Raw genomic sequence first — 24727 nt, 5'->3', positions numbered from 1 at the left:
AACTATGAGCATTTTTCGAGATGTATGTGGAATGAGTGAGCTACCTCTTTTGGAAGTGTTTGGATTCGTCTGTGCATTCTATTGTGAAAAAATAAAACAAAAACTAAAATTGACGGAACATCTTTTTATTTTTGTATGTAACGAACCGTTATATCTCCTTTGTTTACACTGTTTTTTTTTTTTTTTTTTTAGTAACTTTTTGTTTAGGTGGCCAAGAAAGATTTTCATGCTATGAAAAGACATCATACTCTGTTTTTTAAAATATTTTTCATTCTGTCTCTTTGTTAAGATTTATTTTAGTTCTTTATATATAACATAAAAATACGTACATACACATCTTGTATGTTTTGCCCTGTTTATCCTGGTAGTATTAGTTGGTTGTTTTATTTAGTAATTAACATGTGAATGCATAACTGTTAGTATGTTAAGGTTATCATTGAAATTTATGAGGGTTATAGAGATGTAGACTTACTTATTTCAAGAGATTATGAGCGAGATGTTCTGTTACTCAAAACTGTGATTCAAAAAAAAAATGTTTTTAATTGGATGAAACATTAAAAATTTAAGAAATAAATACAAAAGTGAACTCTGGTAACTAATTTTGGAATTAACATTGATTTTTTTACTCTGAATTTTCGTACCACTGTTATGTTTTTACAATCAATTTTTGCACTGCTTTTGGTATTTTATTTACAGTAAAAATATAACTAACCATTACTTGTTTGTCAGTTTCTGTTATCATCTAAAAATAATGTGTTAGTATCAAGCATCTTTAACATTGTCCATGAATTACTCTTACACCCTACGGTATGAAGCTGGAAGTGACTGTACTGCATGATGGTGAAAGTGACCAATCGTTAGTATGCCACAAACCCATCACTAACCAGTTTTGCTATTGTGTTCACATATTTTCATTTCTTCCCCAAGCTTGCAGTGAAATCATATTACTGTACATATGTATTCAGTCATCCAGCACAGCCCTGGTCCAGATGGTAAATGTAAATAAAAGTTTTACTGTGTCATTTTTTGGGGTCCCTAACTATATGTATACTTAATTAAACTTTCCACGCTGCTGGCCATAGCAGTGGTGGTTCTCAAGAGTTGGAATTCTTACACTTCATTTGGAACGGAACGTGGAGGCAAAATGTTAAGACACTTGACTCCCATTATGAAGGTCCAAGGTTCGAATCTCAGTCCGGATGTTCTGATTCCTGCCTCCAAAATTTATGTATTACAAATCCCAATATTTCCTGGTCTCAAAGCTTCCTTTGAACTAGCATCTTGAGAATTCAAGTCAAATGAGAAGTTTTTTCAAGAGCTTCTCGCATCATTGTTTTTGCACATGCCTGAAATATATTTACTTCATTTGTTATTTATCGGCATCCTCATTAGAAAATTTTTGTTCCCATGCCTGTATGGTTACTGATTTAAAAACCAAGATATAAAAAAATCAGACTGAAGTTTGTAGTGGAAGGTAATTGCGTGTACAGGGGAGCAGTCGTGGGAGGTGAGAAGCATGAGCAGCCTGCGCTCCATGGTGGAGACCCGGGACTGTCGGCTGGACCTGAAGACGGTGCCCCGCATGTCCCAGCCGCACTTCATCATGCTGTGGAAGACCATCTACGACCTGTTCCAGGCCCAGCCCGAGGACCAGGAGACCTTCCACTCCATCGCCACCATCGGTACGTGCTGGGTCGGGGTGTCCGCTCTCCCGTGAAATTGTGTGTTGCTGGAACTGACAGGCAGCTTGCAGGGAAACAAATGTAATCGCCCACTGCTAGGGACGCATGCTTCACCAGTAACAACCCACTCGTGCACAAAAAACTATGTGAACTGCAAGGTTTGAGCTCATGACTCGAGCATGGTTTAAACTTTTCTGCCCATCCCATTTCTTCTTCCAGACTAACCTTTTTTTTGTATTGAATGTACCAAGGGTTCTCCCTGTGTCTATGCAGGTTTTACCTGGGGCCCACCTTAACCAGTTATAGTCTATATTTAAGATAGGGGAGTTAGTCATGTCACCAATTGGTGCCATGGCTGACCAATTCTTCTCTAAGGACATGATGTATGCTACCCTTCCCGCATGGCTGAAACCCAGCATGATTAGGCGTATGGGCTTCGGCCTGATACGGACTTAAGAGTCTTCCCTAAACCAATAAACTTAGTTTTAGTTAATGTGAGAAAAAAAAATAAATTGTGGTGCCGGGAGGTCCTGCCTGTAGCCTTGCACCTCTGCTGCAGGTACCTTGCTGCTGCAGCTTGGAGACGTCGGCAAGAGGTTCTACGTGGAGCGAGAGGATTCGTCCGACAGTCTGCTGGCTGCGGCCGCTGCACAGAGCGCGGCGATGCGTCCTGAGCTGCTCGATGCTGACCAGGCAAGCCCTGCTTTTCTGTTGTCCTTTCACTGTGCGTGCGGAACAACCAAATGTCTTAAAGTTGGGGTCAGGGATATGCAAAGTAGCACTTTTTTGACATTGAAATATGGTTTACAGGCTATAACAGAAATGGGTAAAAAAAATTTCCTAACCATTTTGGACTTTAATAGATGATGGGTCGTAGAGACAAACAACCTTTTTTCAGGAAACCAATTCCTTGCTAGGTATTGTTATGAAGCTGTCTCTGTTACCTGATTGAATGCAATGCATGTTACAGTAGTTAAGATATTTACAGTTGTCCCATAGTATGTAGCTGGATTTTAATGGTATCTAAAAGCAGTCATACCTAGTAGGTAGGTACTAGTCAAATATGGTTAATGATGAAATCGTGAAATTTTAAAAAATCACTTGCACACAATGTGTAATACAAATTACTTAGTAGCAATAAGAAGTTAATATCCTGCATTTTGTTGAAACAAAATTTGCTGTGATGCTAGAAAAATATAATTTTTCACAAAATACTATGGGATCACGATATTTGCACAAAATTAACTCTTTTCTGCGAAAAAAAATGGGTTTAATCATTCCGAAACATGTACAAAACATTGTTTATAATACAAAGCTGTTATATGCAGTACGCCATCTTGATTATTTGTTTTTTCTGCAGCACCCATAGAATAAAGAGTAATGATAAAAGTCATTACTTTAGCCACTCAAAGACAATTGCAGATGGCATTGGTAGTTAGTGAAATATCAAATATTGAATTATTGGTACTGAAATGTTCTAATAGTTTATTTAGACAAGTGCATATCGGTCGACATTAAGTTCTTTAACATTTCCAAGTGGTTGTAGTGTGTATCTCTTCGGCATTCTACAATTGTTTTCCATTAATGTTTTGTGGCATCTTAATAAGCGTATAAAATGCTGAAAGTTGTGTTTTTGAAAGAGCTAAAGAGTAAGAAGACAAAGGATTTTTACTTTTTCAATAAAGTAAAAAGCAATATGATGTGCAAGTTTTGTAACATGCTCGTAGATTGGAAATGAAAAGACTTGTGTGAAAAACATTGTAAAGTTTGAGCATCGCATAAGGTGAACAAAGATAGGTGCCTAGCCTGGCCGCTAGTGTCAACATTGGCAGGGAACGTGCCTTCTCAACGCACAGCAATATAATGAGTGATAAAAGCACTCTTTGGAAGCAGAAAACACGGAGATAATGCTAGCATTGTATTTTGTGGGGGGTGGGGGGGAACTAGTTTGCAGCGGGTAAATAAAAACTGATTTTCTGAGATAGTGGTCGAAATGTACTTGAGTTACTAATCTTCGTCTAAATAAGCATAGGTTTCAGATCATTTTGTGACTTGTTTTATAAATGTATATAATCTTGAGAATTTTAATCAGTATAATGCAAACTCGTATGCCGTATTTACTGTAATGTGTCATAGGTTTACTTAAAACCATTGTTATTGATAAATATTGACCTGATAAAACTATAATTTTCACCGAAAGTTCACACCTAAATAACTCATTTTATTCACTGAAATTTACCATTTTTATTTGCCATTTTCCATTGGCCCTACTAATAGGTAATCATAATGCTTAATTAAAAATATTTCTGTGTTGATGCAGTAACTTGTAGACACTTTGAAAATTGCCAAGAGTGTCTCTAACCTGCTTTCATGCCTATTATAAGGACATGGCATTTCTCCACATGTCATAATATACAATTTATGTACCCTATTAGGGGAAATTAGTTAAGCAGAAAGACCTGAAAGGTAGAAAACAGGCAGTAGTTTTATGACTTTAAATCAATAATAACATACCTCAGACATAATCATATATGATCATGATGGAGTCATTATTGTTGTGATGGATTTGCTTTTTAATTTATCATCACACTTTTATATTTAAATCTTAGAAAAATAGTTTTGTAAATCTAGACAACCTTAAGCAGCTCATATATTACAAGATGCATCTATAAAATTACTGCTTATATTAAAACACTATATTTTTTTTTGGTGTAGTGAAATTTGCTTTATAAAATGTGTGATTCAAAATAGTAATATAAATGAATGTTGTATTGTTGGTAAGAGTATTAGAAGGAATAGCATATTTCATTATTTGTAAAACCACATGGACTCAAAGGAAAGGGTTACATGTATGGGAGAATTCAAAAGTAGAGTTTCAGAAAAGTGTGAAGATTCTTTGATCACAATGTAGTTTCACTAAAGGCTACGTCACTTGAAGTACTGTAGACTCTAAACCATTTAGTTCTGAGATATAATTTGGGAAGACTTTAATGCTGGGTAATTTTTTAACAGCATGTTTGAGCTTCCCTGTCCCATCACTTATTTTAAGATAAGAGTTTTTTAATGGACAGATTGATGTGAAGCAAAAACTGTAAGCCATTTTCATTAAGTATTACCCTAATTTATTAGACATTAGAGTGACCATCACAGCATTTAAAGAGTGCAAGGTCGTTTGGTTGTGTTCTGGGTCTTGTATTTTGGAGGTTGTGGGATTGAGCCCGGCCACCTGAATCTTCATGGTACTATTCGAGCTTTTAGCCTGTGACTAAAAAAGCAAGGAAAAAATAACTGTATATTCTGGCATATAAGACGACAATTCTGTGCAAGTTAGAAGTGCTTAAAATCTGTTAATCATCTTATAATGTTATAATATAATACTATGCTGATGTTGCCTGAAGGGTGGCTAGGAGCTATAGTAGTATACTCTCTTAATAAAATCCCTCTTGAGAAAATTTCCTGTATAACTTAGAAAAATTTAGCACTGGATCTATATACTTTTTAATAAAATTTCTTTGTAGATAAATCTAAATTTGAAATATATTTCAAAACTTTTTAACAAGTATTTACTGTATTTTTAGAATGGACTATCTGGAGCTTGTTCTTTACATTTTTATTCACCCTCACAACCTCCAAGTGTTTGTTTTCAATATCTGTTATGCTTTACTTTATGATAGTCTTTTTTTCTATGCTGCAAAATTTAAAAGCCAGACATTTAAAACTGATTTCTCCTACTTTTGTTGGTAAAATTGCCTGGGGAAGAAATTCCAATTGCTTCACCTAGTATATAAAATTGCAAACTTAGGTATTTTCCTATTTTTCATTATTTAAAGTTAAAATGTGACTTGGTCTTACTTGTCGGATCCACGGCAAATGGTTCACCAGTGCCCTGCTTGCACTCCCCACACTAATGACCGTCGACATTCGCCCGCAGTCCCCGGATAAGAACGGCAACCCCGGGGCGGGGCAGGACCCTCGCTGGTCCATCTCGGTGGAGCAGTTCCTGGCGACTGTGCTGACGGGGCCCCCCATCGCGGACTTCTTCAGCCAGAACACTTCGCTGGCAGAGGGCATCGCCAGGATACGTGGCCGCCGCTTCAACCGACTCAACAGCCTGTCCGAGACGGGCTTCTCCAGGCCCGCCAACGGAAACAAAGGCACGTAGCCTCGCCGTGCATGCGGGAACCACGCAGGGGGCAGTGCATGTCTGAACTATGCCAAAATTTAACAGCTTTGTCACGTCTTATTTCAAGACCGCAAGATCGAGTATTTCTGCTTTCACCTACGTAGTTTGTGTCAAAGAAGCGTCAATGCTAAAGGTTTTTCTTTTTCTGCTTGTATTTTTAATGCTAACATTAGTTTAGAGAAAAAACTTTATACTTCTTTGCACACCGTTTTACATGTGTGATAGAAAAATTTGTGTGATTTCTACCATTAACAAATGTTACTGTGTTTAACAAAATTTTTTGGTTTCATTTGCTTTGCATTCTGTTTACAACCCCTGTGTTTCGAATTGGATGGTACAAAATGAAACATTTATAAATAAAGCAGAAGAAATAGGATGTGGATTAAAATAACAGCTGTGATCAAATGAATATTCTCTAATGGGACTATTGTAACCTCTAATAAAGTATTTTACTTTTTCATAGCATAGTTTTTATTTTAATTTAATTAGAATATTTATTAATACAGATGTTGAAAAACATTTTTCAATGTTTTGAGTTTTATTGTAATGTATATAACAGATATATTTGCAATTAGGCTCTATGATGTTCAAATCCTAGCTAAACAAAACTAACATGATTTAAAAAAAAATATTTATGATGAAACTTTCACTTAAGAGCTTGATGGGGAAATTTATTAACTGAATGCTTTTGAAATGTGTTATTTTTTGCAGGTGATTTCATAGTATTTTTTTCTTCAGCTTAAGATGTTTGTGCATGTGCTTAAAATTTTTGTTACAGTGATTTATGTTTGTGCTGAGTCTGTGATGTTAATATGCTTTGTGATGTGTGTCACAACACTTGGCATATATTTTCAATCTTTATACTTTACAGAGCTTTTGAATCGTTACATGCTTTGTTAGCACGTTCATCACTGTGTAGCTGTTGTTGCAATAATTTATTTTTGTTTATATTCCATATATAATTTATGTATGTATTGCAGAATTCTTCACTGTACATGTTTTAACACTTGTCTTTGCTTGTTATTTTGTTATTTTATTGATAGTTTGTTAACTTATGTACATTTTTGTTGTTCGTGTTTGTTATTGTTGGTTTTTATTAAAATTAAAATTTTTTAATGAATTAATAAATGTTCAAGATTTTTATTTTCAATCATATTTAACTGAGCCTTATGTTGAAAAGCTATCATTTGTAATATGTATGAATTTCTTTTATGCTCTGCAAAATAGTTTGCTGCAAATGATGATCATTAGCCAGAAATAAAGGGTAGTTGTGTGTGTTTGAGTGTGATTATCTTATGTATTTAGAAGAACGAAATAGCATAGGTTTTGGTTTTGTTTGAGAATTCTAGATAAAATATACTCGGTTTGTTGTAGATGTGCTTGGAATTTTGTTACTCCCAGGTACAGCTTTGCAAAGTGTGCCGGAAATTAGGCATTTCGTCACCTTTTTAATTTTTTCTATAATTTTAAATTTTTTTGGGGTTTCTATTTTTTTAAATTTATCTGGTTGTTAATGGGGGTGATTTACTTTTTGTTAGGCCGGTGTGCGCCATGGATTTAAACTTTGTGCCAGTGGACCGAAGCCCCTTCCCAGGGGGGCCTATCTGATATTTTGCTGGCTAATGTGGACATGGTCAGCCCGGTTGAAATTTCTCTCGCCTGCAGTCACGTCCCGAGTTTGTAATTTTAATTCCCTGCATGACCAAAACTGCTTTGAGCAGCTCCTGGGCAGCAAACTGCTACCTTGTAGAGGCCTGCTGAGAAAAGCATGTCTCGTCACGAAGCAGTCTCCAGTGGAGCTGCGTTCCCACCTTAGTGGCTATTTCTGCCCCCCCTTCCTCTCTCTCCTCCTCACTTTAGTTCTGAGAAATTAAGCTAAGAGCAGTGACCGGACGGGACGATGACCTGATGCAAAAACCTTCTCCCGGGTCCGACAGACACATCCCCGACATCTAGCGAAGGAAAAAGTGACCGCGGGCCTGGTCGCCAGCGTGCAGAGCTTACCCTCATGACACCTGGTGGCAAGTCTGCTCACGACCTCAAGTAGTTCCCCCTTACGCCGCTAGAAAGCAGCGTCGCGGTGCCATAAGGCACTATGCTTTCCTCTCGCGGCCCGGAGAAGTCGATTGTTCGTTGCTTTCGTTTCGGTCCGGTAGAGAGCGCGCATGTCGTGTTGTTGTCACGCCCGCCTCGGACTCCTTCGGAAATTTTCGGCTTAGAACCGAACCTACCCCCTCCTTTGACCCGGGGCCTTACCGCCGGATTTTAATTAGGTGCTTTGTCCGATTGCGGAGGACTCAGCCCTCTGGCCTCGGCTACTGACCACGTCTCCTCTACGTCCTCTGCGCTAAGAGGCTTTTTGCGGGAACGGTGATTTTCGTATGCACGAGAATGTAGTCAGCTTGCTTAAGGGATGTGATCCCGTTTGTACAGTAGCCAGGCAGAGGTAGTTTTTAGAAAAGTCATGCGTAGTTAAATTTTTATTTATTCTTATTTAATTCTAAAAAAAATTCTGGTTTCGTCCGCGCTTCCTGACTTCTCGGTCCGCGGCATCCTGATGTCGGCGCGAGACACCTAGTGAGCTCCGAACTCTACACCCTGGTTGACAGGGTCGAAGTGCTGGAGAGACAAATTGCTCCCAGCTCGTGGTCCTGCACCTCCACTGCGGGTCACGTTAGAAGAGAGGTTTCCGCGACCCGACGTTATTTTTTGAAGACCCGGGTGGTAATGTGAAATCAACATCCCCCCCCACTTTCTAGCTACGAACTACATTAATCGAATGAATAGCCTACCAGCGAACAGTGCTTTCCTCAAGAATATGTAGAATCAATAAAACTAATCATCGATGTAATAATTGGACAAATCAAATTTTGGTGTGATACTAATAAATTTTTGTTTATGTTATTGTTTGTTGTTAAAGTTGAGTATATGTGTTATACTAATCTAGGGCCGGCCCGTTCTCGAAAAACTTAAGTATACAATTAATATATTAATTGGGAAACTGTTAAATGCCAAATCAAATGAAAACGGAATTTATTATTTCCCTTTTTTTAAATAAAACAGGGAACCTATAGACCAAGCTACTTGTGTAGTGTTAATTTATTTATGATATACCTTCTTCCCGTAAACGATCCACCAGCTCCCCAGTTGCTTGTGTCAGGGAGTTCCAAATTGTCTTGTTCTCCACCTCGTGCCACCTCTGGTCAATAAACGTATTTTTCTTATATTTCTTACCCAGCAAGTTTCCAAGGCTCTTTTTAATTAATTTAAAATAATTCAACTTTAAGGCACAAGGGGCGTTTCAAAAGCATACTTATTCTGTTAGAATCTAAGTAATATTCCCAAATAAATATTAGATAAATTTTCCACAGTGGTTAATCTCACAGGATTATAATTTATGCTAATGGCTTACATATCACTTTAACATTTTTGGTTTCACACAGGGATAAAATTAAGAAAATTATATTTTATAGTCTACCCCACACAAGGAATTAAATAATTTTATCATAAAATTTATTGCTTTAAATAATTTATTCTTCAATAAAATTACAGTTTCAAAACAAGAATAAAGATTTTCAAAGAATGTTTGTTTTCATATCTGTGTAAATTATAATTTTTTTCCCGCAATTTATGGAGATACCAGTGTACGTGCTTAACCTTCCATTTTAATAACATTCAAAATTTCTTCTTATTCAGTCCATGTAGCTTCAGTTTTTGTAATTTTTGCACATAATTTTTGTTATGTCTTTCCAAAGATCTTTTTAATATACAGTGGGCAAAAGTTAATTTATAAATTGAAAATGTAAACTGAGCAATAATCCTTATTTTGAAACTGAAGGGAGGGGGGGATCAATCACCAAGGAAACTATACCTGAATCACAACACACCCAGTTCATTAGTTCCGTACAAATCAACACATAATTGAGAGTCTCGTAGTAGATTTATGCCATGTTACCTCATGTGAAAGAAAAATCAAATATCAGAGAACAGACTAAATACATAAATATGGGCAGGGAATTAATTAGACTCTCATCATAAATATCACAGACTTTATAAGAGCACATTTAATCTTGTTGAGTGAATATAACTGGTATACAAATCGTTAATTAGCTTGCACAGCAGGTAGATCTTGTACTCTTGTACGTTTGTGTCAGCAATACCTACCTATTTTTTACATAATCAAATATTTACGTACCCTGAAAATTATTTTTGAGGAAAGCAATTCTTAAAAAAACAGGCAGTAGGGATAGATGTGTACTTTTTTCCCTGTTCCCCCCCCCCCCCCCCCCTCTTTAAACAAATTATTTTGTAACATTCACTAAAGAGAGATTGTATTTACGAGTAGTTATACAGCAGTCGACGCACTGTGAAAATACTTAACTTTAAACTAATTGCAGTAAAATACGAATTTTTTATAAGCGAGACTGAACATCGATTCAAAACATAGACCAGACATGCATGTGACTTGTATTCAGATCTGGAGTTCATCTTCGATTGTTAAATGTTATATTTGCCAATGTTAATTATTTGGACTATTTTATTTATAGAAATTTTAAACTTTGTTTGAATGTAAAATAAACTGCACATAAATAAGAGAAAATGTGAAGAGTGAGAATGTAAATACTATATTTACTGTAACTTCTTTTTTTTTTCTGAAGATTTGTGTATTTTTACATAGGTACTATTTTTTCACCTGAATCAAATTTTGAATAATTTCACAGCCCTGTGTACAGGTGTCAGCAAAGAGTTTTGCTACTTGCTAGCTGTTTGATTTATACCGTATGCCTTGTACTAACCTTCATAACATGTGAATAATTGTTAATTATTTTCTTCCAAAATTAGCTCTTGTAAAGAGTGGTGCATGTTGTACAAGGTTCCTGCGATAATTTGCTTGTGTGTCATCGGCAGGCATGAGAGACTAGTTAACAATGTGTCTGGTGAGGCTGAGTTTGGCACCGTAAAGTATTTGTAGTTTTAATTTAAAAATACATAAAAAAAAAAAAAAGGAAAAAAGTGCATCACTCCCCCCACTCCTCCCCTAGCTAGCTGCATTTCAAATTGCTATCAGGAGTCACATGTCACATCAAGTGCTCAGGATTGGGTAGATAATTTTGGGTGGCTAGGAGCAGTGCTACTTTATGCAGTTTGGACCCGGAGCGAAAAGTTTTATCAACTAAAATGTTTCCAGAAATGCCTGAGTTCATCAAAAATGTGTGCAGTATAGTTTTCAGTTTGTCAAGGTCGTAAGAAGTTACTATAGTGTAACTCAAAACAAGAATTATCATAAATATTTGCTAAATGTTTTTTCTCAGTAGTGAGATGAATACAGGGGCATAATACCAGTACATCACCTGAAGCAGGCATTTTTATTTATAACAGAATTTTTTTTTCTTGATTTGCATTATATACTTGCACAAGTGTTGTCATTGCATAGTGTATGCACCTGCATTTTAAATGTCGTATGTAGGTTTTTAATATTTTTTTTTTATTCTGCACAATTATCAGTTGTGACTTAAAACAACAGAATAAGTGGTTCCTCGGTGTGAACAACCATCATTATGATAGTACAATGTTTCAGGTGAAAATTAATCTGGAACTGTAATATCACAGCGAGATGTTATTTTTATCTCGCTATTCAAGTATTATTAATTATTAATATATATAGTATGACATTGATAATTATACATTTTCATAAAAAAAATGTGAAGTTATGTATGCTAAGAGAAACCAAATTAGCTCATATTTTATTGCCATGATTCATTATACATTTCTCTAAAGCAAAATGTGTTTGTGATGTTTCAGAAATTTAAAAAAATAAAATAGGTAGACTGAATTTTTTAAAATACGTTCTGTTTTAATAATGTCGAACATACGTAAACTGGCCAGTGCCCTACTTGGGTGCAATAAATAGATTGGCCACGCTCGTGTCGCGCATCACACTGAGTAAGTGACCGTGTGTTGCTGGACGACAAGCAGCGCTATGCGTGTCACAAGTCGCTGCTCGATGGGTGGCATCTTGCCCACGTGGCTGTCACCGCGACAATAAATATTCCCCATCCATATGCAATAGCCCAACTCAAACTTAGAACTTCAGTACCGCCAAGAAAATTTCTTTCACAAATTGGTGGTATTGAGCTCTGATGTTGGTAAGATGGATGAAGTGTCTACATCTGCAGACATACCACATGCTTTACTCTGCTGCCAGTTTACTTTATCGCACTGTAACTCCCCCTGTTATTTTAATGGGTTAATAGTATCTTGGATGCGTGCTGAGTTCTAAGACAGAGGTTGAGGGACCAGTTACAAATGTAATTTAGTTACGTGGTTCGGAGTCTATATAATGACCGTAAATAAAAGCTAGAAAAACAAAAAACAAAATCGACTTTAAGTTTAATAAACTATACTTTACTATTATTTTACATAGCAATTCTTATTTGGTTATAAAAAACAGATCAGACAACATTATCAAAAACTGTAGTGAAACATAAAAAAAAGGTACCTTGTACATAATTTGTTTATTGTAAGAAATTAGTGACTAGTTTGTCGACTTAGAGATACCGGATCAGAATTTTTCAGTACAGTTAATATCATCACCAAATAAATTTAGATGTGTCCCTTCAAACCAGTAGCTGGGTAGATGTTCTGGAAACCGTGTCATGGAGAGACATCCTCAGCCCGATAATGGGAAGGTGCAGTAAATCATCGGAAGCAAAGCTACTGGAGAGTGTGTAGAACCATGTGGAATCTGGGACCCACTGCACAAAATAATGCAGTATAATTAACATCAAAATATTCTATAAAAAAAAAGCAATGTAAGGTTGTTACTTCCAAAATGGAGGAGACATAAGACAACATAACGTTACACTTACCAAGTATTTGGTTAAAAACAATGTCCTTGGAACGTCACGGGGAATATTTATAATATACATTTTTTTTTTTTTACAAATTTTTGAATCAAAACATGAGTTATTCAGTGTAGTGTAAATACTTAATTGTTTGTATGGCCTCAGATGTAGTTTCATAGGCTAACAATGAATTCTAAAATTATCTGAGTTACTGATCATTGTATATCTAAATACAAAATGGTTAAATAGCTAACATATGTTTACTATAGGTCATAGAGTAGCACTAACAAATTATATTATGCATCCTTCATGTATATTGAACAATGTGAAAATTTTCTGCCTATAGCAAAGAATGGGCACATCATTTAGTACTTCTTAAATTAAGGTGGCAGAGTAATATTTCCAAGGAGTATGGAAAAAGCTATTTTTATAGGCTATGTGAACTTGAAGAATTGGTTCTGTCTTACACAAGAGACTTCTTAAATCAAGTAAAATACTTGACTGCATCGCAGAAAATTTGCTTATTTCTTAGATCTACCTCATGCCAGTGCTAAAACAGTACAGTAATAATATTAATGACTTAAGGAAGAGCTATGTATGTATTTACCAGTTACTTTAATAACATTGGGTTTGAATTAGAAAAATTACCAAATTTTGAAGTATTTGAACAAATTATAAAAACAATATTCACTTAAAACTTGCATTTGGCTAATTGGTAGAGACAAGACTTTATGGTTCTTTTTCAGGCCAATATCATTTTAAGAAAGGAAGAAATCAGTGTTTTTTTTGTTTTTTTTATTAATTCTGTTTATTCATAAAGATAGCATATTTTTCTTTATATATGACACTTAAATGTTTCATAGTATACGTATTTCACCAAAACAGTGTCATTTTGACTGATACATGATGCACTTTTGCAATATAATAATTTGCAATAAATATGTCTAGGACAGAACTACTCAGAAAAATTTAAATAAATTGACAAATATGTGTCAGTTTGAAAAATGTACCAATGTCATACTGTAATAGAGAGTTAAACTTGTATCACATGATGAATGGTTTCAAACAAGCTGCGATAAAATATTTCAAGAAACCTTTGATATGGCCTTTCATTTAGACTGTGGTAGACATTTATATGGAAGAAGATATCACACACAGAATGTGACTGGTGTAGGCCAAGCTAATTGTGTGCAAGGCGAGATTGTAAAAAAATGCTAAAATATGAATCCTATTCAACGGAAATCATTTAAAGTACGGCAGCAATAATTATTGCAGAAGAAGGTGTAAAACTACAAGAAAAAGAGTTTGAAAATAAATGTCATTCAGTTTTTATTTAACCTCCAAAATTGTGGTTTCCGGACCCACACCACACACACATCTGTCAAAGCACTATTTTGGATGGTTTTATTGTGGAAGTTTGCTGATTTTGTGTTAAATAATACTCTCCATATTTATTGCATACCACCATAATAGCTTCAGGAGTCCTCATATTTCTCACTTTAAACAAACAGTTTGTATGAAATATATAATTATATAACTACCACTTGCATCACTAGGAGCACCATAATGTTACCACCTGATAGGCTCACAATCCAAACCTTCCAAAAAAAATTGCACCTTGCACCGAAATGTCCATCGTGTCCTTTAAAGATAGCAGATGCAAACATCTTTTTCTTTCTAATTTATACAGTAGTAATGTTATGCTAAATAATTTACTTTAATTGAATGTATTAAAACAATTTTTTTTTTTTTGTAATTTAAGTTTTTATTAAAAATGCTGATTTTTTTCATGATTTTAGTTGCATTGTGGTACTGTATGGTGTATTGACATGCTAGTATTATTTCAGTTTTATCTTTTCTCTAGTTAGATATAAGAAAATCATGTTTGTATGACTAGCTGATGTCACTTGTGGACTTCATTGGTATTGCAGGCACTTCGAGATCTGTTTTCTACGTCCCGCTACATGACCCGACCCCAGCGACAGCCGCAGTAGAGTCTGTGGCATAATCATCTCTTCGTTGCTGAAGTAAAGTGCGCATAACATTGCCAATGGGCTGCTGGTATCTAATAATTGTATATCAACTCTGTAAACATATTTGTAGTATTGAAATGATAACCCATTGGTTAACATTTCTTGCCAGTAGAAGACAAGACTGTGATGATAAAACTTTTGCTGTATGGTTCGTTAGCATTTTGAAGAGTAGTTTGCAAAACAAGTTTTTGTTTGTATGTTTTTAAGTAGAATTTTTTCAGGTTTCTCATATGTATTTCCAGCTGGGGATGATATGGCTCGCTGTGGTTCGTAAGTATTTACCAATTTTGATCATGTATTTTGACATACATGTACCTATGTTTTCTTGCATCACAATGAGCACATTCTGAGGGCAAATGCCGCAGTGCTGTAGGTTCTGCTAAATAAATCGCTGTACTAGCAGTATTATTTTTAGTATGGGATATTTAATTAATTCCTTTTGGTTTTATATAAATTTATAATGTTAAAATGATTTTTAAATGTTTCATACTGTGGTTGGAGTCTGCAATACAGATAATTTTACACACTTTACATTCAAAAACACATTTTTCATAACATACCTACGTGCCAAATTAATAGCAGTTCTATGCAGACATGCTCACATAACCCTGGAAATTGTTCAGCTATCATAAAAAAAATTTTTATTTCAGTCATTATTCATTATTTAATTATTAGAATACTATGTATTACATTTTAAGTTATTGTGGTTAGAGTACGTCATTTGGGTTTGCTTTACTTGCTATATCTTTTGCTCCCTAGGATTTGTGCAAAGAAAACAACTGAGGTTTATTTTTTTTTTACTTCGCACAAAAACAGAAGTCTTAAAAAATGCAACTGCGAATTAAGATTTGTCTGAAAGCAAAACCTAATATCCTGCCACAAATGATGAGAGCTCAATCAAATTATGTAGTATGTGTTTAAACATAAGGTCGTAAATAAGAATATACTCCAAATATCCTGTCGTAATCAAAGAAATACATTTTAAGTAAAAATATTTTATTCAAAATACCATCATATATAAACATACAATCATCACTATTCATAAAAACCACATTAAACTGAACATTACGAACAACACAGAAGTAGATGACCCCAGCAGACAACTTGCCCTCGCACGGCAAGTAAAAAACGTAAGGGCACTCCCAAGAGTTAAAAGGCCAATAAGAGACTGCAAGTAAAACAAACTTAGTGTTGCGGAGAGTATTTTTCCGCTGCAACTGTTGCAGAAGCGATGCAGAACAGGATAATGCACTGCTGCAACACTTTGCATGGTGAATGCACCCAATGTTGTTATTGTAGATATTTTGCTTGCAAGTTTTAGTGAGAGTGAGATTGACATGTGGTATGTAAAAGTTTTCCATTTTTAAAATTTTTTTTATTTATTAGGAAATAACTTTTATTCCATCTAGATATATTTGCTAGTACTTTTAAATTAAAGGACAGTATTTTGAATATCTTTGAGTGTATTCCATAATTTTGAGATGTTTGGAGGTTTTTTTATTATTATTATTTATGCAACATGCTATGCATTCATCCACTGTCAGTTAAGTGAAATACCATTTAATACTCTGATGCTATTTTTTATATATACACACACACACATATTTTGTTTATGGGAAAAAATTTAAAAAAAATCTCCTACCTGGTAATAAGTAACCTGTCAAGAACAAACAAAACATGTTGAAAATCAAAATAAAATATTAAACAAAAATTAATAAATGGATTTTAAAACTTAACTTAATTAGTACCTTCATAGCATCTAGGTTCTAGTTAACGCTGGGTATATTGAATAAACACGTTATTTGAAAGCCTATGGCATATCAAGTGAGAACTGATGGTGAAAAATAAGAAGAGCAACAGTTGTGCACTTTGTACATTACATGTCAGAGTTTCCATCTCGGCAGAACTTTTCTGCCATCTGCATATGGCATATGGTTGTTATCAGAAAAAATTAGATCCTGACGCTCTTTGTTTCATATTGAGTTGATAGCCGAGCCCACAGGCTGTGCCCAACACAACCGGGGCCTGATGTAGGAGCATGTGCCCTGGGTACCACGTTTGGAAGTATGGTCACATAAGTACATAATCCTTTGGGACATTTTACCCCGGGCAACATTTCGACTAGATCCTTCAGTGGTCATCTTCGAGGTCGACATGACTCTTGTCATCCCCCTCCCCCCCCCCCCCCCACACACACACATTTTAAAAATTGTGTCATTCAATATCTTGCGAAACCCACTAATTCTTTAAAGGACAACATGTTACAGGAGGAAGGTGAATTGCTACCTCTTTTCAGGACAACATACAGTACTTTGACTACATTTAACATTGACATATTTCAAATGTAATTATTCGTGTTATTCACGTCACCTTCCCTTGAATTACCCTTAATGTTTGGAGTTAATAGTATATACACCCTCTTACAAGAACTGTATGAATATTAATGTGGTACTAGGTATATTTTAAGTTCATCTATATGTGACAGTGCATAATGAACAATTTTCTGAAAAACCGGTGATTTTTGTTATAAATTGAAAAATATTAAGCTTATCTAAAATTATGTCTTTATTTTATTTTCAGGAACATTAATTTTTTTTCTTTCATTCTCAATCATTAAAATATAATTGTATTCACACAACCCTACTAATTTTTTTTAAACTTTTGTAAAAAATAAACATTGCAATTTATTGAGACTGAGGAGCGAGTAAGGGAGATGGTTTTTAATGTTTTATAGCATACGTATGTGTGGAAAATACAATATTTTCTGTAGCTGATGCTTGGAGAGAAGTTACTAGGAGTATTATAAGAGGCCCAAGTTTTGATACTGGTGAGATGTTAAAGTTAGTATAACTCATGTATTATTTTTGTATAGAATGTGTATCTTACGTTGCCCAGCAACCTGGTGGACAGTGTAATGTAGAAAAAATTACTTTAGGACAGTTTTTTGTTTTGTTTTTCACTGCAGTTATGGTGTAAAACTAAAAATGTGAACTCAGGTTTTTAGCATAAAAATCTGTGTAGACTCAGGAAATGGTCTCAACGAAATACATATAAACACTTGTACCACATTTAAATTTTGTTCATACTCCATTCAAAAATTTGTATGTTTTACTGACACGTACATGAAAATCAACTAATGGTACCTAATTTGTGAAACTGCAGTGTAATTATAACTCACAAAAATTCCATGTATATTTCTCATTAGACATTTAACTCACAAAAATTCCATGTATATTTCTCATTAGACATTCTATGTTGGAGTACTGGCAAAAATAATTGCTTTTGTAGCTCCAGGTTAAATTCTTATGTATCTTTGTACAAATATTTAACAATAAGAGCTGCATTAAGGTAACATTACATTTTTAATGTTTTATTTGTAATATTAATGGAATGTTACAAAAACTGCATGCACTGTTTTGTAGTCTATTATATGGGTTAAATTTATATTATTCACTTACAATAGTCATGTATATACGTAGATGGAAGCACTTGTTGCCAAAGCATTTGTGTACATAATGTGCATTTGTAATTATCAAGTACTGTTGAACTTGCTAAGTTCGAACCTAAAGGGACTGAGGAATTAATCTGTACTAACTAAAAGTTTGGATTAAGAAAAGAATTCTGTCATCAGCTTATGCGATTTTTCAGAACAATCCATATTTGTTCCTACAATAGGTATTAATAGATTCTTACAGAGTTTATTGACACTGCAGTGCTCATTCTTGAAAGAGTTTTGTCTGAAGTAGACTTGAAAAAAATACCATTGTCTCTGGGTAAAAAAAAGTTAAAGATTGGAATGTGACAAACATCAAGAAATATATAACTAAGTTGACAGTCACAGGAGCATACACAAAATTTCTTTTGTCAGGGAGGAGGGAGACAGAACTCCCACGTGTTATAAAATTTGTTCCTCTTTTTGGTAGGAATGATAGATTTTTTTTAAGATTTCTTGGGGGAGGGGGGTTATATTCTCCTCCCCCCCCCCCCCCCCCAAGTCAGTTACACTACCGCACAATTGACGGATGGGTGATGGAAGAAGCCTTTGAACATAACCGACTCTACAGCCACATCAGGTAGATTAACCATTAACGTACTTAAAGGAAAGTTTTTCACTTTCATTTAGTATAACTTTGTTTTTTGTACACTGTCATAATATGTTTTTGAATATGGTGTTGAATACTACTCATTCTCATCTTGGCATCCTTTTAACTCTCTTTTATACTTTAAATGTAAGGATTTTTTTACAGCACACATTGCTTTAATCATTTCACAACATATACTTATTCACTCTAAAATATTCTGGTTCTCTTGTTTTATTCATTATCTTTCCTACTTAAATGTACCATATAAAAAATTTATCCTTTTTGTTTAGGTAATAGACAGTGTGGAAAAATCCCAAAATTCTCGGCAATTTAGAATTTTTTTTAGCTCCTATTGTACACCTTTAATGAAGGCATTTTTCTCTGACAAAGTTGCATACACAGGTTAAGGCTGGGGTTAATAAACTATGTGAGACGCTAAAAGTTAAACAACTATTTATTCAAACTGCCATTTATATATTATGCAAGATGCAAAAATGCAATGCAAGCATTGGTCAGCTATTAATTACTTGTATTTTGGCTTGTGTTGCCTTCTATAATTGAAGTGAAGTGTTCCGAAAACTTTTAAAGTTGCAGACATAATGTGTGTAGAAGGCTATGATTTTATTTTTATCACATGCATCATGTTTTCACTGACATTCCTCTTGCACAGTGAAATCAAATGATGCCCATTAATCAAATTATAAAGAATTTCACACGTTTTCATGAAATACATTAACTATGAAGAAAAAAAACCACGTAGAGAAAATTTTTTTTCTTCAGTTTTACAGTTTCAAGTTGTAAGACTGGCGATGTCTTGTGATATATTTCATAAACTACTGTAGTTTTCTTGTGTTTCTTAAAATGTTTATAGACCCAGCCTAAGATAGCGACTCGACACTGCCGTCCTCTTACATGACCATAATGAAACGTAACACACAAGTTAAAACATAACAAAAAAAAACAGAATGAACTGATAGGTTATGGTAGAAAAAGCACAAAGTGCCTGATCAGAGAATTTTTGGACTGACAAGGTAAAACTATGTCAACAGGCCTTACTGTAGCATCCTGGAAGAGTTGTGTTTAGCTCGAGATTAGTGTGGGAGTATAACTGCCGGTATCTGCAGTAATTCAGCTTGTTTTACTAATCATTAAGAGCATTTTACTTAAAAATATCACAATAAAATTAAAATTATTATATGGACTAAATAGAAAATTAAGGGATCAGCAAAAACTTTTAAACCTACAATATTTAAATGTACAAGTTCGACTTAGACAAGTTCTACTGCATTGTTTTATTTATATTTCTAATGGCATTGTAAGACACTTCGTCCCACCTTGTGTTTGTTACGCCATGCTTGATGTGTGTTTGTTCACAATAACCTTATAACCATAACTATTTTGAGAGGTTTTCGTACTGATGTTTGAATGTATTGAAATAATTCATTATGTTATGAAGCCATATCTGTTGTATTTCTGGTGAATAAATATTTGAACTTACCAACATTCAAAAATTTTTATTTTGCTTCCATTCTCTTGTGTAAACAGGCAGAGCTATTTACACCAGAACTCTAGGCCATCTGGCCTAGTTAAAAAAAAAAAAAATCCTCCATGATGAAATGAGGAATAATTTCCTTTGCTTAGGTGTTGCAAACAGATATCTGCTACAATCATCATATGTGCTGTCTGTATAACACAAGTTGAGACATGCAGAGTAAGCATTTCCCCCACCCTACTACCTGCTCTACATTTTTGTCAGTTATCTATGTATTGGATATCAAGTACAGCATGTGTTCGTCAATGTGAATTGTTGCTTCGTGTGCTCCAATATTTTTTTTTAAATTAATAACCGAATAGTTACCCCAAACAGAGATCTAACCGACAAAAATGTGAAAATTGTCTTTTATGTTGAATAGTGATGTATGCAACTAATGTACAAAGCCCAATTCCTATGTGTGAAATTTTTGTTGCTCTTGAAAAGTTGGCATTCCAGTGAAAACAGATCTAACTGTAGCAAGGTTTTTTTTTTACAATGTGAATGTGTGGGTTAGATCCATATTCTAGGTGACTATTCAAATGTAAAATAAACAAATAAACAAAAAATGGTTTTAGTGACTATGAGAAAGAAACTATGTGCTATAAAGTGACTGGACAATGGGGTAATGGTAAAATCTATTTCTTCAGGTTTTAAAGGCTCTGAATTTCAAAATTCCAGGTTTTGCCTTCCATTATTTAAAAAAGAATTCCCCTGAAGAAAAAAAAGTTGGGTAATTAATATATTTAACAAGCTAAAACTAAACAACCATAAGAATTCTCTCTTGTTTTTAATCTCTTCTTGTCACTGTACACATTCATAGATATAAAATATTCCAAGAAGATATTAGGAGCAAATAAAATCAGCTTAAATTCTTTAGTAAAAAATTAATAAATTGAAGAGTTATGATAATTGTTAAATATATTTTGGGACAAGCCAACTTTTACAACTGATGAGCTCCATTTTCAAAAAATTTGATTTTGAAAAGTAAGCCTTAAAGCATCCAAATATTTCTCACAGTTTTCATAATTTTACATTTCACAATACAGAATTTTAAAATAAATATTTCAGTCACTCACTTCCAATAGAATCTGCAGTTGTATATAACTTGAATACACACAACATATTGTTCAAGAAAATATTTTGCTCATAAATTACAAGTTTGCGAAACTACTATTATTACATATAGTCATTTGACAATGCTTTGTGCTCATCAATTCTACCTCTTTATCAGCTTCACTTTTCTGTATTTAACTCCCTCATCTCACTAGCATGTTGTTTGTTCTCTCTCACTGCATTTAATTGCATTTAATCCATTTTTATTTTTTTTCTCCATGATATCCACATATCGTGCACGTGCATTATGTGCTGCTTGCAGCAAGAGATTTGTGATTTTAACGGCTTGAACTTCCTCGTACATTTATCGCTGCATCATACACTTGTCCTACGGCACCATCTGCTAGTCTAGTTTCTTCCATGTGCAACATAATTTATTGGTTTTATTCTGCAATAGAGCCTCCAGTCTTTTAGAGCAAACATTAAAGTAATAGTTTTTTTTTCTGTCATGCCAGTTAAAATATGTTAAGATATAAAAAAGGGAGAAGAAAGAAAAGAAAATGAGTAGCGACTTCCTCCCCCTTCGGCTAAACACAGGCAATCCACAGTTATTATCTTAACGCAGGACATATTCCTCACATACGCTGCGCTGGGAGGTTCACCAGTACACAGCAATAAAAAATGGCACAAACGTAATGCAGTTTGTAGGCACGACATGCAGTTTTTTAACTAAGCTGTGAACAGCACTCAAAAATGGCATAAGTGATGCTGTTCGTAGGCAGCTTTTTTCAGCTTGCTAGACTAACAAACAATTCCTGATGGCTTTTAAAAATTCATGGGGTTCACACGGTTTTCCTGGCTCCAAAAAAAATTCCCGACTAATTCAAGGTTTCCCGATTTTTCTGGTTGGGTGGCTACCCTGCCCAAACTAGTGGAAGTGAAATGAGAGTAAAAGAAGTTGAGGAAGCTTTATTTTTGTGGCATCACGTAACATCGAAAGACTTGCCTGCTTCTAAAACCGATATTACAGTACAGTCATTGCAATTCATGCAACAACCACAAGAAGATTCAGAATTCACTGCCAGTGATAAGACAGATCACAGAGTAAAGCGGTTCAAAATTTGCCAGATTACCATAAGTAAAACAATGATAAATACTCAATACCTTTGTTCAAAGACTAACTTTTAAAGCTTATTTAAAACTAGAGAATCTCTAGAGAGAAATTGTACAGCTACAAATTAGACTGGTTTAAATATGAGATGCTATATACAAAAAAATCTTCCGTCAAGGATGAAGCTGGTGTACCAGGATATACGAGAAGCAAGGGAAAAGTCACCAACTTGACTTGCAATAACGCAGTCAGCAATTGACCAGGGCAGCCATGAAGTGCTAAAGGATAAAGGATTAGTTAATATCAGCGATTAATGATAAAGATCACCACAGAATCACTGTAAAAAAAATTCGACACGCTACATGTCGTAAGGTGGTTGGCCGAAGCATGGGACGAGATTCCAAAAAACATATCACTTGTAAGGTTCTGAAAATAGCTTTTGGACCATGAAGGTTTGACATTATAACCTTGAACCCATGTGTGGAGCAGGCACCCTGCGATACTCGCGTGTCTGCGAGGAAGCCTACAGTCAAGGCGACCTGCAAGGCGGCATGCGAGGGGAAATAAGAAAAACAAATAAAGGTTGCTGCCAACTGTTTCCGGTTATGAATTCATCCCAGAAGGCGGCCATTGCTGCTACCAGAAGATAGAATATTCTGGGTGGTCTGGTTGGCCGCCTGGACGAGTATATAAACCTTGCAGAGGGACTCTCTCAGCAGCGAGAGTTGTTGGGCGCTTGCCGAAGCTCTGTCGCCAAGGGCAGCCACCCAGAAGAACGCCATCGCTACGCCATCCGAAGCTCTTAACTAGTCACCACGACGTTACACTGCCCGACCTCAACTCCACATCGAAAAATGGTATGTCAGTGAGAGTTTAAGTCCAGCTGCTGGTGATAGAAAATTTCCCATACTGCGGGCGATAAAGAGATTTTTCAGGTGCTGATTACTGAACGAGGAGAGTAAAAAAAATTTTTAAGTCCGGACTGGACTTAGCCATTGACGGGACTGTTAAGGACACAACATGACTTTACGTTTAGCGGGCATGACATTTGGACTTAACCAGGAGTGTTTATGGTGACTGTGTTGTTGAGCTAGTCAGTAGTTGGCCGTATAAGATGATTTTTAACCCAATCTGGACTTTATTTTCCTGACGTGATAGATGTTGAGGGTGAATACTTAATATTAAGTTTACGTAACATATGTAAGAACTGTTATGCTTACGTGTTAAAAAGGTCGTTATGCAGATTTGGGCTCTATTCAAGGGAATAGCGAATTTTGAAAATGCACCTGCCATGTTCACAATAGTTATGTAAGGCTGATTGACTCAGAAGAGCGAGAACACGAGTCTTATAATTGCTGCTCATTGTCAGAATACATTTCAACAGAAATACTAAAGAGAATTTATGCGTGGCCATAGAGTGAAGTGTACTTTCGTATGAGTATGCAAGCGCAGTATATGCTGGACTTAGCTGCCACCAGCAATGAACAAAGTGATCCACATCACTTAGATGTTAAGAATGCCTTTTTGTATGGAATACTGAAGAATGATATTTACATGCACCCTCCTGAAGGTGTTCAAGTCAAGCTAAAGAGAAAACTGTATGGTCTAAAGCAAGCTTCAAAAGAATGGAATTCAATATTTATGGCCGTTTTCACCAACGCCTCCTAAACACCCCCTCAGCAAAGGACTGCTTAAGTTTAGGCGTTCCTTAAAGTCAATTCTCACGAAATTGGTTTTCACCATCGTCACATTCACTTATGTAGGGGTTGCTTAGTTAGGGACTGGCTTGCCATAGAGCGAGGGTTCGTACAGATATAAGTACTAATAGTTTTCAGGTTGGTACTTCGAACTTGTTGTCACGTGACATACATAAGCCAATTAAATATTTTTACTAAACAGTAAACAAATATCTGAATGTTTATTAATTTCGCTGTAATTGGATGGTACGATGTTAGTGTATTTTCACGGAAAGTAGTAGCTATATGGTCGTTGCAAAGTAGTGTGAAAATGTTTGAAACAAAGTGAATGAAAACGCAAAACTTTTCTTCTGATGAGAAAATGAAGGTGTTGAGCCTAGTTGAGAGGCATAAAAATATAATAGAAAATAAGAGGACGGATGCTGTTTCGAGCAAAGAAAAGGACGCAGCATGGGAGAATTTATTCGCTATTGTAATCTTGTCTAAGTTTAAACTAAGTTTTAATAG

General features: G+C 35.1%; 1 protein-coding gene across 4 annotated transcripts in view; it reads left to right on the top strand.

Moving 5' to 3' along the window:
- Positions 1–20322, top strand: part of LOC134530783 (TBC1 domain family member 9) — an 89455-nt gene extending 69133 nt beyond the window's left edge. For 3 of the 4 annotated variants that reach the window (XM_063365973.1, XM_063365972.1, XM_063365971.1), the window contains exons 20-23: positions 1491–1682; positions 2242–2375; positions 5614–5836; positions 14642–20322. In XM_063365973.1, the coding sequence (XP_063222043.1) occupies positions 1491–1682; positions 2242–2375; positions 5614–5836; positions 14642–14718 (626 nt within the window). In that variant the 3' untranslated portion in view covers positions 14719–20322. Of the gene's footprint in view, positions 1–1490; positions 1683–2241; positions 2376–5613; positions 6990–14641 lie in introns of those variants that run through there. The other variant, XM_063365974.1, reaches the window with a different exon arrangement.
- Positions 20323–24727: the final 4405 nt, after the last annotated feature.

This window comes from Bacillus rossius, chromosome 3 (genome assembly GCF_032445375.1).
Source record: "Bacillus rossius redtenbacheri isolate Brsri chromosome 3, Brsri_v3, whole genome shotgun sequence".
Lineage (NCBI taxonomy): Eukaryota > Metazoa > Arthropoda > Insecta > Phasmatodea > Bacillidae > Bacillus > Bacillus rossius.
The sequence above is the reverse complement of the archived record's forward strand: the minus strand, read 5'-3'. Positions and strand labels throughout refer to the sequence as shown.